Source organism: Littorina saxatilis, linkage group LG4 (genome assembly GCF_037325665.1).
Source record: "Littorina saxatilis isolate snail1 linkage group LG4, US_GU_Lsax_2.0, whole genome shotgun sequence".
In the NCBI taxonomy this organism is placed as follows: Eukaryota; Metazoa; Mollusca; class Gastropoda; order Littorinimorpha; family Littorinidae; genus Littorina; species Littorina saxatilis.
The window spans coordinates 9,651,208-9,667,185 of NC_090248.1; the positions used below are offsets into that span (position 1 = coordinate 9,651,208).

Here is a 15,978-nt window from a genome sequence, read left to right on the forward strand (position 1 = left end):
AACATTTTTTTTAAAATAATGAGCACACAAAAATGCACCTTATATGAAGCAAGGATCCTGATACTGTGTTAAATGTGTGATTTTACAACATGCATTTGAACTATAGAGGAACGATAAAGGAAGAGCTTTTAGCGAAAGTTTGTTCACACAGTCCTACCTGCCTTGGCAACTGCCTCTCGATAATGACCACCTGCCTACAACCACCCAAACGGAGTCTTAAACTGGGGGTCTTAAAAAGGGGATTCCACTGTATACAATATACAATCGGCACACGGTTACGCTGATGGGGTCTATGTCGACCAAAAGAGTGGGATTCCCTGTAGGTGGGGTTCCTGGAGGGGGATTCCCTGTATACAGGGAATACCACAGGATTTAGTTCCTGTAGCGTGTCGCTGATATCGCTGAAAGTCACGTGATGCTTGGCGACATCAGTAGAATTTGATGTTTTTCAATCTTTTTTGATATTTCTTAGAAATTCGAGTATGGTTTGCAAGTTTTATTGAAAAACTCCACCCTGTGGGATTCCCTGTAACTCCACCTACAGGGAATCCCACTCTTTTGGTCGACATAGAACCCCATCAGCCACAGTAACAGGTATCAATCAATCAATGAGTCTTATATCGCGCATATTCCGTGGGTACAGTTCTAGGCGCTCTGCAGTGATGCCGTGTGAGATGAAATTTTATACGGCCAGTAGATTGCAGCCATTTCGGCGCATATTTACCTTTCACGGCCTATTATTCCAAGTCACACGGGTATAGGTAGACAATTATTAACTGTGCCCAAGCAATTTTGCCAGGAAAGACCCTTTTGTCAATCGTGGGATCTTTAACGTGCACACCCAATGTAGTGTACACGGGGGGAGGTTCGGACACCGAAGAGAGTCTGCACACAAAGTTGACTCTGTGAAATAAATTTCCGCCGAACCTGGGATCGAACTCACGCTGACAGCGGCCAACTGAATACAAATCCAGCGCGCTACCAACTGAGCTACATCCCCACCCCAGGTATGAATTTAAGGCACACTCGTCAAGCCTTGGTAATCACATTAGTCATGTTCTTCGTTATGGAACAACATCACTGTAATCAGCCTTCCTTTACAATCAATCAATCAATCAATCAATGAGTCTTATATCGCGCATATTCCGTGGGTACAGTTCTAGGCGCTCTGCAGTGATGCCGTGTGAGATGAAATTTTATACGGCCAGTAGATTGCAGCCATTTCGGCGCATATTTACCTTTCACGGCCTATTATTCCAAGTCACACGGGTATAGGTAGACAATTATTAACTGTGCCTAAGCAATTTTGCCAGGAAAGACCCTTTTGTCAATCGTGGGATCTTTAACGTGCACACCCAATGTAGTGTACACGGGGGGAGGGTTTGGACACCGAAGAGAGTCTGCACACAAAGTTGACTCTGTGAAATAAATTTCCGCCGAACCTGGGATCGAACTCACGCTGACAGCGGCCAACTGAATACAAATCCAGCGCGCTACCAACTGAGCTATATCCCCGCCCCTTTACAGACAAAAAGCACCTGCTAAAAATAAAAAAAATAGATCATAATCACTCAAATTGACCAAATTGATGTAAGCTTCCAGTTGAGAAAATGAACACATAAACATGCACACTTGTAAACGTTGAGCAAATCCAGTTTGTCGTCTCCCTATAATGTAAAGTATAACTACATGTAAAATTATACTTCCTGGCAACAGTAGTAAGATGATCACCTTTTTACACAATACAGTATACAGAGTATACACACACACAAATCAGGCAAAACAGCATTGAGCAAAAGTTGATACTGTTTGGTTTGAAAAATATAATGGAATCAACAGGAGATAGTCTTCAGATTCTTGGCCATCGTGGGGGGGGGGGGGGGGAGGGGGGGGGGGGGCTGTCTCTGACAGGTACAAGACCAGTGCCTCCGTCTAGGGCCAGTAAAGCCTCAGGAAAATCAGAGCTTTTTTCATAGAGATATTAATGCCAGGTGGAGAAGGAAAGGAAAGGCAATACAGTGGTCGCCGCTTAATAAAGCCACTTCTGGACTGACGAAAAATGGCTTTAATAAGCGGCGGATTTATTAACCGGCGGTCCAGGAATACGTCATTTTCGAGAAGAAAAAAAAATCTTCTCTTTCGTTTACGTCCCTCAGTCACTTTCTTTCGTCATTTACACTTGTTTGAATCTAAACGAAGGATGTTGAACTTTTGTTTTAATTATATGTACATGTACGTGTACTTTGATCACTTCGGTACATCAATAATTTCACTGTCACCGTCACAAATCATTACTCGGCAGAGAAGAACGATTTTATGAGTGTTTGTTTGTTGGTCGTCTTCCACATGAGAACAAGATAATGTGAATTTTAGTCACAAACTACGTGATTTCTCTGAGAAAACTGGCTTTAATAAGCGGCGGGTTGGTTTTATTAACCGGCTTTTTCTAATACATAAGATATAGTGATAAATCCGGACCGTCTGAAATTGGCTTTTATAAGCGGCTGGCTCTATTAACCGCGGTTTTATTAAGCGGCGTCCACTGTATTCTTACATATTTTCAAAAGTGAACACTTTCCGTTTTTACACCCTTCAAAATCTGGAAACCATTTTCAAAATCCGGAACTCTGAATGGAGAATGTCATCTCTGCATATAGCTTCCCAAAATTCACAGAAGCAAGGGGAGACAATCTCAATGACCCATCTTGACAAGGGGAACTACTGTGTCATAATTGATTCTGTTTGGTTTTGAATCCATCAGGTATGTTGATTCTGCAGGCTCATTCCATGATTTCATCGGACTCCTCGTCATCAGAAAAAGAGGAATTATCCGAGGACGCAGAGGGTGAACTCAAGTATGTTGATTCTGCAGGCTCATTCCATGGTTTCATCGGACTCCTCGTCATCAGAAAAAGAGGAATTATCCGAGGACGCAGAGGGTGAACTCAAGTATGTTGATTCTGCAGGCTCATTCCATGGTTTCATCGGACTCCTCGTCATCAGAAAAAGAGGAATTATCCGAGGACGCAGAGGGTGAACTCAAGTATGTTGATTCTGCAGGCTCATTCCATGGTTTCATCGGACTCCTCGTCATCAGAAAAAGAGGAATTATCCGAGGACGCAGAGGGGGAACTCAAGTTGGCGATCCTCAATGTTTTCGATGTTTGCGGGCGCTGACTCTGTTTAGTATTCAGTCTCTTTGTTTTGCCTTTGCCTTTATCCGCTTCAGACTCAAATTTCTGCATTAGGTACTCCACCAGTTCTGTCTTCCGTGTAACATCTCTTAGGTACCTGTTGTGATAAAGAATAGTGTTGACATCTTTTCATTATATTTTTATATTTATTTTTTATTTTTTTCGAACACAAGTACAGTAAAAACAACTGGGTGGAAATACGGAATGAAAACATAGAACAGCTACACGCACATTCACACACACAAACAATTGACACAAAGACACACGCACGAACGCATGCATTCGTTTTCATAAAATGTATTACAAAAAATCCACACTGCAGTAAGTGCAGAGTACACTCCCAGGGAAGTTAAACAGTGTACACAAAAATATAAAACAAGTCGCGCAAGGCGTAATAACAACATTTAGTCAAGCTGTCGAACTCACAGAATGAAACTGAACGCACTGCTTTTTTCACCAAGACCACATACTCGTAATTCACGTCAGTCCACCGCTCGTGGCAAAGGCAGTGAAATTGACAAGAAGAGCGGGGTAGTAGTTGCGCTGAGAAGGATAGCTCACGCTTTTCTGTACCTCTCTTTGTTTTAACTTTCTGAGCGTGTTTTTAATCCAAACATATCATATCTATATGTTTTTGGAATCGGGAACCGACAAGGAATAAGATGAAAGTGTTTTTAAATTGATTTCGAAAATGTAATTTTGACCATAATTTTCATATTTTTAATTTTCAGAGCTTGTTTTTAATCCAAATATAACATATTTATATGTTTTTGGAATCAGAAAATGATTAAGAATAAGATGAACGTAAATTTGGATCGTTTTATACTTCTTTTTTTTTTTTTTTACAATTTTAAGATTTTTAATGACCAAAGTCATTCATTAGTTTTTAAGCCACCAAGCTGAAATGCAATGCCGAAGTCCGGCCTTCGTCGAAGATTGCTTGGCCAAAATTTCAATCAATTTGATTGAAAAATGAGGGTGTGACAGTGCCGCCTCAAATTTTACAAAAAGCCGGATATGACGTCATCAAAGACATTTATCGAAAAATTGAGAAAAAAAACGTCTGGGGATATCATTCCCAGAAACTCTCATGTGAAATTTCATCAAGATCGGTCCAGTAGTTTGCTCTGAATCGCTCTACACTCACACACAGACACACACACACCACGACCCTCGTCTCGATTCCCCCTCTAAGTTAAAACATTTAGTCAAAACTTGACTAAATGTAAAAAACAAGAATGGTATGTAATTGGAATGTATAACTACAGTATTGGCAAAACTGAACGTTACAATCACTGTAAGAATATGAACGTAACAATTTTTTGTTAATAATCACCCGTTTCAATAACCATTTTTCTTTTTTTTTATTCTAAATTTTTGAACATTGCAAGTCTATCTGTTTTTGGATTTTCCTACTCAAAAATATATTACATTTTTTTCAAGTGAATAAACATTCATAAAATGTAATGGGCGGTTCTGGTGAGGTTATGCCCCCTCTTTCTTTCGGCTGGCAACTGGCGCCACCTCGCGGCAAGATCACACCAGAAAGGAGAAAAAAACTTGCATTGGTCCCAAATAGCATATTGGTTTGGTAACAGTTCACATTTAAGTCGTGCATTTTAAATGTATATGGTAAACAGACAATGGTCGGTTCTGGTGAGGTTATGCCCCTTCTTTCTTTCGGCTGTTAACTGGCGCCACCTCACGGCAAGATCACAGGAGTTGTCTCGCGTTATCACCCCAGAAGCGCTCATTGAACAGACCTTCTCCAGATGTCTGTGACAGTCGTCTCCCCTACACCCAGCCCCAAGGCCAGTGTCTTGAGCTGGTCGAGGTCCATAGCCATCAGAACGTCTCTCCTCAATTCAAAACTGCCAGTGCTTGCAGTCCTTCCCCTCGGCCCTTCCAGCTGGCGCAAAAAAAAACAAAAACAAAAAATCAATGCCGGGGTGTGTTCTCCAGCAACAGAGTGTAACGCAAAACTCTCATACATCTAGATTTAAGGAATTAACAAAATGTGAAAAAATTTATATTTGAACTAGCCCCCAAAGTCCCCCCCCCCCCCCCCCCCCCACTTACCGTGATTGAGCATGAGCTGGCGGCATGTTACTTCACTGCGTTTAGCCAAGAGCAGTTCGCTTGAATGGAAGTTTGAATCAGAGATATGTAGCTTGCTACACTATCTCTGTTTGGATGCATTTAGGTCACCTGCAACCTGACTCGCACGCCTCAGCCATTTTTCACTGGTACTTAATTATCTCATTGGTGGGAAATCCGGGTCGCATCCTCCCAGTCTATACCAGCAGTACACCGTTACCCGAGTTGCAGGTGCAGCATTTGTAGGGCCCCCCGCGGGTTAGGGGGAGTCCCATATTGGTTGGGACGAGAAAGAATTTACCCGATGCTTCCCAGCATGTCGTAAGAGGCGACTAACGGATTCTGTTTCTCCTTTTACCCTTGTTAGATGTTTCTTGTATAGAATATAGTCAATGTTTGTAAAGATTTTAGTCAAGCAGTATGTAAGAAATGTTAAGTCCTTTATACTGGAAACTTGCATTCTCCCAGTAAGGTAATATATTGTACTACGTTGCAAGCCCCTGGAGCAATTTTTTTATTAGTGCTTTTGTGAACAAGAAACAATTAACAAGTGGCTCTATCCCATCTCCCCCCTTTCCCCTATCCCATCTCCCCCCTTTCCCCGTCGTGATATAACCTTGAATGGTTGAAAACGACGTTAAACACCAAAGAAAGAAAGAAAGAAAGCATTTGTAGGGGTAATCAGCCATCTGCACTTCTGGCAAACGAATAAGGCACACAAAAAATATATGTCTGTTTACGGTAACCCGACCGACCCTAGTTTTTAGGCCCGACCCTAATCTTTTTTTTGGATCGTCTGAAAAAAACAAAAAGAACGCATCCAAAATAGAGCTGTTTGCGCTCAAACAGCAGACGACAGAAGGGAGGTAAGCTCAAAGTACTGTTAGGAGTAAAGGGTCGTCACTCGTGTTACTTCCTTTCAAAAACAGGGATTGATGAGAAGAAATGAACTGTGAAACATCATAGAGAGGGGAGAAAAAAAAAGAAGAAAAAAATTAAAAAAAGAAAAAGAAAAAAAAGCCGACCCACCGACCCTATTTTTTCACCCTATGTTACCATAAACAGACCTTTTTTTGGGGGGGCCTAATTAACAAAATCGTTTACATGCCACAGTGTTTAAAGGGGGAGGGGGTATTGATACCGTACTTAAATCTACAAATAAAGTTGACCTCTGTCCGTCCTGGTTGGCTTCAAACCTTTGATCCACGGATCAGAAGTTCAGTGCTCTACCGACAAATACCAGGCCAATGCGACCTCTCATTTAAACAGCTCAAAAGTGGTTGCAGATGAATGTAGTCGCAGGCAGCTGAGTTGGTTGAGCACTGGACTTGTGATCCAAGGGTCACAGGTTCGAATCCCTTATGTGCAGACTCAGAGACGATATCCATGTCCCAACCCCGTGTCACCACAATGTCGCATTAAAGACCTCGGTCATTCTGCCATAAGTGCAGGTGGCTGATCATTTAACACCTCAACACACACATCTGAGTAGCACGACTCTTGTTGCTGCTAGCTTTTCACTGGGAGGAAGGGACCCGAATTTCTCAGCATAAGGATAATAAATTAAATTAAATAAAATGAAAATACCTCCAAGGACAGACTGGTCTTGCTGTCGCTGGGCACATGGACCACGTCCACCACACACTGCAGCCACTGACCCACACGGGAAGGCGCTGTCGTCTCCAGCATCCAGTGAACCGTGACAGGTCGGGAGGCGGAGCAGTTCTTGTTGTCACAGCCCAGCACAGCCTCCAGCTTGAAGGTCTGGGACAAAGATGAGCATCTCCTAGATATTGAACTGTTACAGGCTGAACTGTACTGCCTCCAACGTCTCAACTCTAGGACATCTCTGCAATGAACTTGGATTGGAAGTGACATCATTGGTCACTGGTATAACTACTGGTAGAAGTCTGATAACAAACCTCCGCCTGCAACTATCTCCCAATATAGCCCTATGGCAGGGACATTACACACTCAAAGATGGTGAAAAAAAATGTAGGCTCATTTTATGTGACTTTGACAACAAATGTAGAATATTGCCCGACTCTCTCTCTCTCTCTCTCTCTCTCTCTCTCTCTCTCTCTCTCTCTCTCTCTCTCTCTCTCTCTCTCTCTCTCTCTCTCTCTCTCTCTCTCTCTCTCTCTCTCTCTCTCTCATCACTACATCAGCAGTTCTTTTTAAATGCTATTGTTTTCTGAATTTCATGTTCAAAACGTACAACCATGAAACACCTTCATACATCCAAGACCTGTTTGAGCGTCCTCCTGGTAGAGCGAGGCTTTTGAATTATAGCTACCGCTCCCACGCATTGATTTGTATAAACCTAGTTTATCCTACTGGGGATCGCTTGTGTGGAATTTACTTCCAATATACAGGGTGGGCCATAAAAAGTGTCCACATTTAATTTGTTAATATTTTTTCTGTAAAGTGATATTTTCTTTTCTGTTTCAGATAGAATTTGAGACAAGCATCTTAGAATTCTTTTAAAGCCTGAATGGATCGCATTCCAGTACAGGAAAGGACCAAAATCGTTGAACTTTACTTTGCTACCAATTCTGTGGTTCTCGCCCAGCGCGCTTTTCGGAGCTGAGAGTTCCCTGGCACACACTGTCCATGTGCGAGAACTGTGAAGCGCCTCGTGGATAAATTCAGTAACACTGGTAGTCTCGCAGATAACAATAAAGGACATAGTGGTCGACCATTTTCTGCTAGAAGTCCAGCTAACATTGAAGCAGTAAGGGACCGTTTGCAGGAATCCCCACGAAAATCAACAAGAAGTCGGTATCTCGAGGACATCTGTACGAAGGATCATACACAAAGACTTGGGATTGTTTCCGTACAAGATACAAATTCTCCAACAACAAACTGATGCAAACAAAAGAGAAAGGTTAGAATTCAGTCAACGCATTTTTGAAAGAATTGAAAACAACCCAGGAGTTCTCGACCTCATTTTCTTCAGCGATGAAGCCCATTTTCATTTGAGTGGACATGTCAACAAACAAAACATGAGATTTTGGGCACCTAAACAGCCCCATGGACACATCCAGCCACCACTGCGAGACTACCAGTGTTCCTGAATTTATCCACGAGGCGCTTCACAGTTCTCGCACATGGACAGTGTGTGCCAGGGAACTCTCTCCGAAAAGCGCGCTGGGCGAGAACCACAGAATTGGTAGCAAAGTAAAGTTCAACGATTTTGGTCCTTTCCTGTACTGGAATGCGATCCATTCAGGCTTTAAAAGAATTCTAAGATGCTTGTCTCAAATTCTATCTGAAACAGAAAAGAAAATATCACTTTACAGGAAAAATATTAACAAATTAAATGTGGACACTTTTTATGGCCCACCCTGTACTGTAAAACATGTCAAACCCTTTCGTCTTTTAAAAAAAATGTTCGAAAATATCTTTGTCAAAAATAATTCTCTCCCTACACTTTAAAATCATAACTGTTTCGAAGTGACTCAGCAGAAGTGCAGTGTCATTTTCCGAGGGTAGCCTACCGCAACGACCCGACATCCCTCCCTGGAGCGTCTGTAAAATTGGCAAGTCTGGCAGCGGAACGAAATTCAGATGTGGATGGAGCAGTGAGTGCAGGGACGGGGCGGCGTGAGAGCACACCGGGATAAGGAACAGGTGTAAGGGGAAAAAAAAAAAAAAAAAAAAATCATAACTGTTACTGCATCACATCTTAATCATCATTTTATTAATCCATGAACCACAGTATTATAGCTTGTGTTTTTGTTAGTTTTAACCTGATTACAAATTCTTAGTTAATTAGTTATTCGTTTGGCTGTTTAATACATGTTTATATATAATTGTAATGTATAATGTCATGTATGTCTAAAAGGGACAGGTTGGAAGATTAGGCATCGCCTAAAACCTTTATCCCTTTGTATTAAAGTTTTGAATCTGAATCTGAATCTCTCTCTCTCAGTCTCTCTCTCTCTCTCTCTGTCTCTCGCACACACACACTCACACGCGGCGTGCACGTGCTTGCAAAACTGAGTCAAAGGTCACCTGTTCTTTGGCAAAACCTGGTTGACCATTGGACCTAAGGAGATGTCTCCATGCTGACGCATTTTCTCCAATGATGTCAATTCGCAGTGACATAGTTTCATTTCCATCTTTGACCACACGACACAGTGTCATGTGATGCTTGTCGGTGATTCGTTTTGGCTGAAAATAAATGAAAGCAGTCAGGACTAGCCAAGAACTTTTAACACAGTATTATGCTGTGTGCTTACCTCCACTGTAAGACAAAGAGAAGCAAACAATTAAGTATGTAACACACGCAAAACTTGAAATATTCTCCATTGGTGAATTTTTAATTTTATCTGATCTTTCCTCGCGAAAGTGAAAAATCATTTGTCTGTGTTGTACCAGAAAGTCGCCTTCCGTTGTTTTCCCCCAAACGGTTGCACAGGAAACAGAGACACACATTCACAGACACACACACAGACACACAGACACACACACACATCTCTCTCTCTCTCTCTCTCTCTCTCTCTCTCTCTCTCTCTCTCTCTCTGACCAGTAATCGGGCCTCACCGCTATTTCCTCCAGAAAGTCTCTCACGTCCAGCCTCTCGTCCCAGACGTGAACGTGAATAGAAGCTGTCTGAAGCAGAATGTTGGCCTTCGATTTGTTCGCTCCTGCTCCAACAAACAGCAGCGTAGGAGAGCTCTTGTTCTTTCGTTTGCAGTGGACGCACACGTAGCCAGAGAAGCCATCTGTGTTGATCAGCAATTTGTTGTCGTCAGAAATACCGTAGGAAGACTCCACAGCAGGTGAGTGCATTTTCGTTCGACTTGTCTGAAGGTTGTTTGCTCTGGAGTCCTGCTGCTGGCGGTTTGGCACTTCCTGAAGGACGATTTTTCCGTTGAGATTCTTCGTGGCGCGGTAGACGATGACCTCAGAGGGGTCGACGCCCTTGGGAAGACAGTGAGGCAGAGTGATCTGAACAGGTTTATGGAAGCGGAACCCTTCTCCAGCCCAGAACTCTGCCAGCGGACTGGCAACAAAATGGGTGTCCTGCAATTTCAACGCCCTCTGGATGTGTTCCACATCGGCGCAGACGGACTTGTAGACATCCACATACATGCCACGAGGTACGGCGTTCTGTGGAACGTTCACGATGACGTCAGACTTAGCTTTCTGTAAGAACCCACCGGAACTGTTGAAGGAACCAGAGATTTGCCACGAAGACTCTTTGCAGAAGACCGGGGGAGGAACACTCTGCACTGGATCCCTGTCTGTTTGCGTTGTACGTGCGGCACTGTAGGATGACAGCAGGTTCTCTTCTGGTGTTATGCTGACTTTCTGGATTCTTGTTGACAGGGATTCTGAGAGGCGAGTCTTGCTTTGGTTGGAGGAGGTGCTTGCAGTGGATTCATCTCCAAGGTCTGCTGGCTCATCCGGTGCAAGTTTGAACATTATGCGAACTGAATGCTTCTCCTTTTCTGAAAAAAAAGGGTACAGAAAAAAAGAAGACTTAAATCATTGAATTAACACATACACAGACATTTTGTGCTTATTTCGTCTTCAACTGGTTCTACTAATGATTGAGGAATATTAATGCATTGATAACATTTAATATGATTAATATGATTTATATAATTGAACAAGGCTATCTGAGGGAGACAGTCCTCTGAATACAAACATACACACACTCTCTCTCCCCTCTCGCCTTCCATCTCCCTTTCAAACAGAGTTTAATTTCATTTTATCCCTGGGCACATCCACACCTGACGGTTTGAATGCGAAAATGTGATGTACTTGTATTCCCCAAACATACTGTGGATTTACGGTATGTGTGTGTGTGTTTTTGCATTTGTGTGTGTGTTTGTTTCTGTGTGTGTTTATGTGTTTGGTTTTGTGTGTGTGTGTGGGTGTGTGTATGTGTGTGTACGTGTGTGTGTGTGTGTGTGTGTGTGTCTGTGTGTACGTGTGTGTGTGTGTTTTCCCCCTTTTCCCCCCCCTTTCTCCCCCCCCCCCTTTATGAATGTGTATTACTTTTAGTTCTAGTCTGTATGCCTGTGCCCTCGACATCATCCAACCACTTCTCTCCCCTTTGATTCATTTCCGTTCCTAGAGTTCCTTCCCCTTCAAGTTTTGCGTGTTTCCCCTCCATTTTCTTTCAAACCTTGTTCGTTCCGTGTTGCGTCTGCTTTTTCTTGTCTTTTGTGTTCTTGTTTTTCCTGATGAAGCTTCCAGAATCGAAAATTCGTTATCGTCTTGTGTCGTCTTTGTATTGGTGAGTACAGTAATCCTTTGTTTTTTTTAACTTTAATCCTTTGGTTTTTTTAACTTTGTTCATCTTACCACAGTCAATTCGTTGTTTAGAAACAGAGTTTAAATGAACACATCTTCAATATTAAGTCTTTCCTTATTGCCACATACTGCTCACTCTTGCCTAACTCTTTCTTGGGTTTTTGCATAAGCAGTTGCCCCCTCCCCCAGATTTTTTTAATTGAATTTGTTTGTTTGTTTGTTTGTTTGCTTAACGCCCAGCCGACCACGAAAGGCCATATCAGGGCGGTGCTGCTTTGACATATATAACGTGCGCCACACACAAAACAGAAGTCGCAGCACAGGTTTCATGTCTCACCCAGTCACATTATTCTGACACCGGAACAACCAGTCCTAGCACTAACCCCATAATGCTAGACGCCAGGCAGAGCAGCCACTAGATTGCCTATTTTAAAGTCTTAGGTATGACCCGGCCGGTGTTCGAACCCACGACCTCCCGCTCACTGGGCGGATGCCTTCCCACTAGGCCACCGTGTTGCGGTTTTTAATTGAAACAGGGATGAAAGTTGATAATGTTTGAAATTAGGAAAATCTGCCCGGATATTCAGTAGCTCTGACTTTTTAAGTTTTACTCTGTGGTAATAACCTGAATGGTTCAAAAATTCCTTAAAGCAGCAGAAAATCATTTCTTAAATCAGGAATCCCTGATTTCTGGATGGGAACTGTCATCCCTACAAATAGAGTTCCAAACAGTCCTTCCCCAGTCTTTCCTTATGTCAACATAACGCTCGCTCTTACCTATCTCCTCCTTGAGTTTCTTCTCAAGCTGCTTCTTGTACCTATTCATCTCCTTGGCAAGAAGTCTGACGGCTTCTCCGGGGTCATCCTTCTCCTTTAGAGCACCCACCAGGATCTCGAAGACGCTGAAGTCCGCCGCAATAAGGCTAAGCATTGACTCTAACAGGGTAACAATAACCTTAGAGTCCAGATGCTTCAGTCGCTTTGTGGAGCTGGCTTCCGATGTGGACTTCTCCAGAGCTGCGATGACTGCCTTGGCCTTTTCAGGGGGCAGCCTTACCTTGGCCCACACTGTGATGGCTTCTTTGCTCTGGTGGGGGATCTTCATGTCTTTGGAGACGCTTCCCTTGACGTCTGTCCACCTGGACTCGAGGCCTCTCAGCTTCTCGTTCCTCAGAATGTCGCCCACGATCCCGGAAAGGTAGACCAGCAACGCTGTTATTATGGCTCCCACTGCAGCAGATCCTACCATCGCTGAGACTGGAAAGGTGAATTGACAAAAATTAATATAATAGGACACCCTGGGCAATTTTAGTCCTCGACAGTGAAAGTTTTCACCATTACTGCGCTAACTCCAAAATACTTGTTCTTTTTCAGTCCCGAGATCATCAACCCATTCGGTGCCTGTAGGACGTCAGCTAGCTGACATCCCGAGCAACTTGCTTTAACGGGTAATAAACCAAAACAAGAAGAAAGAAAACCAACAAAAGTGTGTACGTGTGTGTGTGTGTGACTGTGAACTTATGTGTGTGATGTATTCATTTATACCTCATGACCACACTGTAAGTTGTCAATTCAGGTAAACACAGGTAACGCTTCGTTTACTCTTCTTCTTCTACGTATTCCCTGGCTGCGAACAGGTTAAAAACAAAGTCATCCGCTTTAGACTCGAAGCAGCACCTGATGTCATGGGAGAAATTGAGAGGTACAGCTCCATGAAACGATTTTTGGGATTGGTTCCCTTTACAAAATAATAAAATAATAACAATGACAACATACTGCCCAAAGTTAAGTAGGCCCCCATTACAGCTCCTGCCCCGATAGTGATGCCTCCAACGGCGCTACCTATCTTTGCGGCCTTGACTTTGCGTTGCTGAGAGTCCAGCTCTTCTGCAGTAACTTTGAAGTCCTCTTGCACCTTGGAAAGCAAGCGAATGTTGCTCTCCAGATCGGACTTGATTCTGGAATGGTAACATCTGAAAAGATTGCAAAATGGCGTGTGCATTACCAGGGGTATACCTGTCACATTGATGACATGTTTACTTTTTTTTTCAATGTAAAATTGACATTTTAGTAGTAAGACTTAGGTAATGTTAATGTTAAAAGTTATATATTAACATCTAACAGATAAAGGTTAGCTAGAGCACCGTTCCAAAAAAACCCATTACATTCTCAACATGACCCACAGAAACAGATACACATACCGTGATACGTGTACACTGTACTAGACGCACAGACAGATGGACACGCACACACACACACAAAAACACTGACACAGCCTAGATAAGTAGATGTGAAGTATATAACTGTACAGATTTGCGCAGAGCGGCCAGTTCACTAATTGGCAGACTTTCTCAATGACCTGAAAATAACTACATGTACAACCCTCCCTCCCACCCCCACCCCCAAAAAAAGACCAATGGAAAGAACAACAAAATAAAAATAACAACAACAACAACAACAGGTGATAACGACGATAACAGAAACAGCTTTACTTTGACATTATACTGTCGTCACACACACATGCACACACACACACACACACACACACACACACACACACACGTACCGTCGTCACACACACACACACACACACTGACACACATACACCCACAAACACACACACTCTCTCACACACAAACACACGTACACTGTGAAACTACTCTCTTGACTCTCCATTGTGGAGGGCGGAAGGCACACACATACAATCATAGACTACTCTCTCTCTCTCTCTCTCTCTCTCTCTCTCTCTCTCTCTCTCTCTCTCTCTCTCTCTCTCTCTCTCTCTCTCAGTCTCTCTCAGTTCTCTCGCTCTCTCCCTCTCTCTCTCTCGGTCTCTCTCTCTCTCTCTCTCTCGCTCTCTCTCCCTCTCTCTCTCTCTCTCTCTCTCTCTCTCTCTCACATAATGCAACTAAACATGTGCTGAATGGTTCAACAATTCATTTAAAATGTATGTGCATGTTAAACTAAATTATAATAATATGCAGATCTAAATTAAGATATGTTAAAAATTGACATATTTATTATTGGAAATTGTACTTAAAATGCAGCATGACAATTTTTTTTTTTTTTTTTTTTTTTTTTTTTAAATTTATATCTGTATATATATATATATATATATATATATATATATATATATAATGTATTATAAGTTTGATGTGATAGTTATTTGATTATATTGTTTTCTGTTCTTGTTGACCCTATATTAGGGCGAGGGCTGGATGTAAAAAAGCAATATTCTTGCTTATCTATTACCCTCGATAATAAAGATTTTGTCTTGTCTTGTCTTGTCTTGTCTCTCGCTCTCTCTCTCGCTCTCTCTCTCTCTCTCTCTCTCTCTCTCTCTGTCTCTCGGTCTCTCTCTCTCTCTCGGTCTCTCTCTCTCACACACACACACACACATTGTGGCACACTGACACACACCCTCTCTCTCTCACACTCACGTGACACACACAGTGACACAATAAGACACACTGACACACACACACCTCACCATTGAAGCTCAGCACAGGGGCGGAGCAGTTAAGCCAGAGGGGGGGAGGGGGGGTTACAAACCTGGGTCTGTTATTTCTGTTAAAGTTAGTATTAATTTTTTTTTGACAGCCTGGGGGGGGGGGGGGGTCTGGAACCCCTGTAACCCCCCCCCCCCCTAATCCCCCCCCCCCCCCCCCACGCAGTACGTATAACAACAAAACTGTTGCCGGAGTGACCTGCCGCAGCCGAGTGTGGTTTACGAACACGAACACAACCACAGCATACCGAGAGGGTCTACATCGGATCACGTTTTTCAGTAGTACACACTCGCACGTCGATCATGCCAGCTAGTACGTACATAGACCATAGACCAAATAGGTCCCTGCATAGACAGACACTGGGGCAGACAGAAAGACAGTCATCACACTTTCTTACCTTTGAGTATCAGCGGCCATGACTTCTTGTTTTCTGCTAGGACCTTGCTATGGCTGGCGGGATCCGAGAAGAGACTGTGTACTCTACAGCAGTGACTATAGAGTATACTCTTTTGTCTCTGTCTACGTACAGTCTCTGATCCGAGTGAGACAACTCCGTGGCTCTCGCCTTGAACTTGAAAGCAAGTTTGGCGTCAACACTTACAGGGTACAGGCACATGATTTGCGTTGTTATACTATCGCGGCTCACCCGCCCGGCTCTTGCTTCCACCTTGGGGTTATCAGCAGGGGCGGATCAGTTCATTTTATGGGGGGGGGGGGGGGGGGTTCCAAAAGTATATTGTGAAGATATGGGTGTGAAGGCGCGAAGCGCCGAGCCGACGGAGCATGCCCCCCCCGGAAAATTTTGAAAAAAAGGATGCAAAATGGTGCAATCTGATGCATTCTGAGGATGATCATTACCAGTTTCAGGCAGCAGATTTTGTCACTGATCAACACCCCCAAAAAACACA

General features: G+C 43.1%; 1 protein-coding gene across 2 annotated transcripts; it reads right to left on the reverse strand.

Moving 5' to 3' along the window:
* Positions 1-17: 17 nt before the first annotated feature.
* LOC138963920 (uncharacterized) lies at positions 18-15,639 on the reverse strand. 2 transcript variants are annotated; one of them, XM_070335780.1, is made up of 8 exons: positions 15,468-15,639; positions 13,404-13,534; positions 12,339-12,818; positions 9,840-10,750; positions 9,309-9,467; positions 6,879-7,055; positions 4,958-5,103; positions 18-3,291 (listed from the first exon to the last, which is right to left on the reverse strand). In XM_070335780.1, the coding sequence occupies exons 1-8, from the start codon at positions 15,485-15,487 to the stop codon at positions 3,063-3,065; spliced, it is 2,253 nt and encodes a 750-aa protein (XP_070191881.1). In that variant the 5' UTR covers positions 15,488-15,639; the 3' UTR covers positions 18-3,062. The 2 variants fall into 2 exon arrangements, with proteins under 2 accessions (XP_070191881.1, XP_070191880.1); XM_070335779.1 differs by having other exon boundaries at positions 13,338-13,534.
* Positions 15,640-15,978: the final 339 nt, after the last annotated feature.

Coding starts and splice junctions, on each gene's coding strand:
- LOC138963920 (XM_070335779.1), bottom strand. CDS start 15,487: ATGGCCGCTGATACTCAAAG. Junction 12,819..13,337: donor GGCCTACTTAACTTTGGGCA/GTATGTTGTCAT, acceptor TCACCTTTCCAG/TCTCAGCGATGGTAGGATCT. Junction 10,751..12,338: donor GAAACTCAAGGAGGAGATAG/GTAAGAGCGAGC, acceptor CTTTTTTTTCAG/AAAAGGAGAAGCATTCAGTT.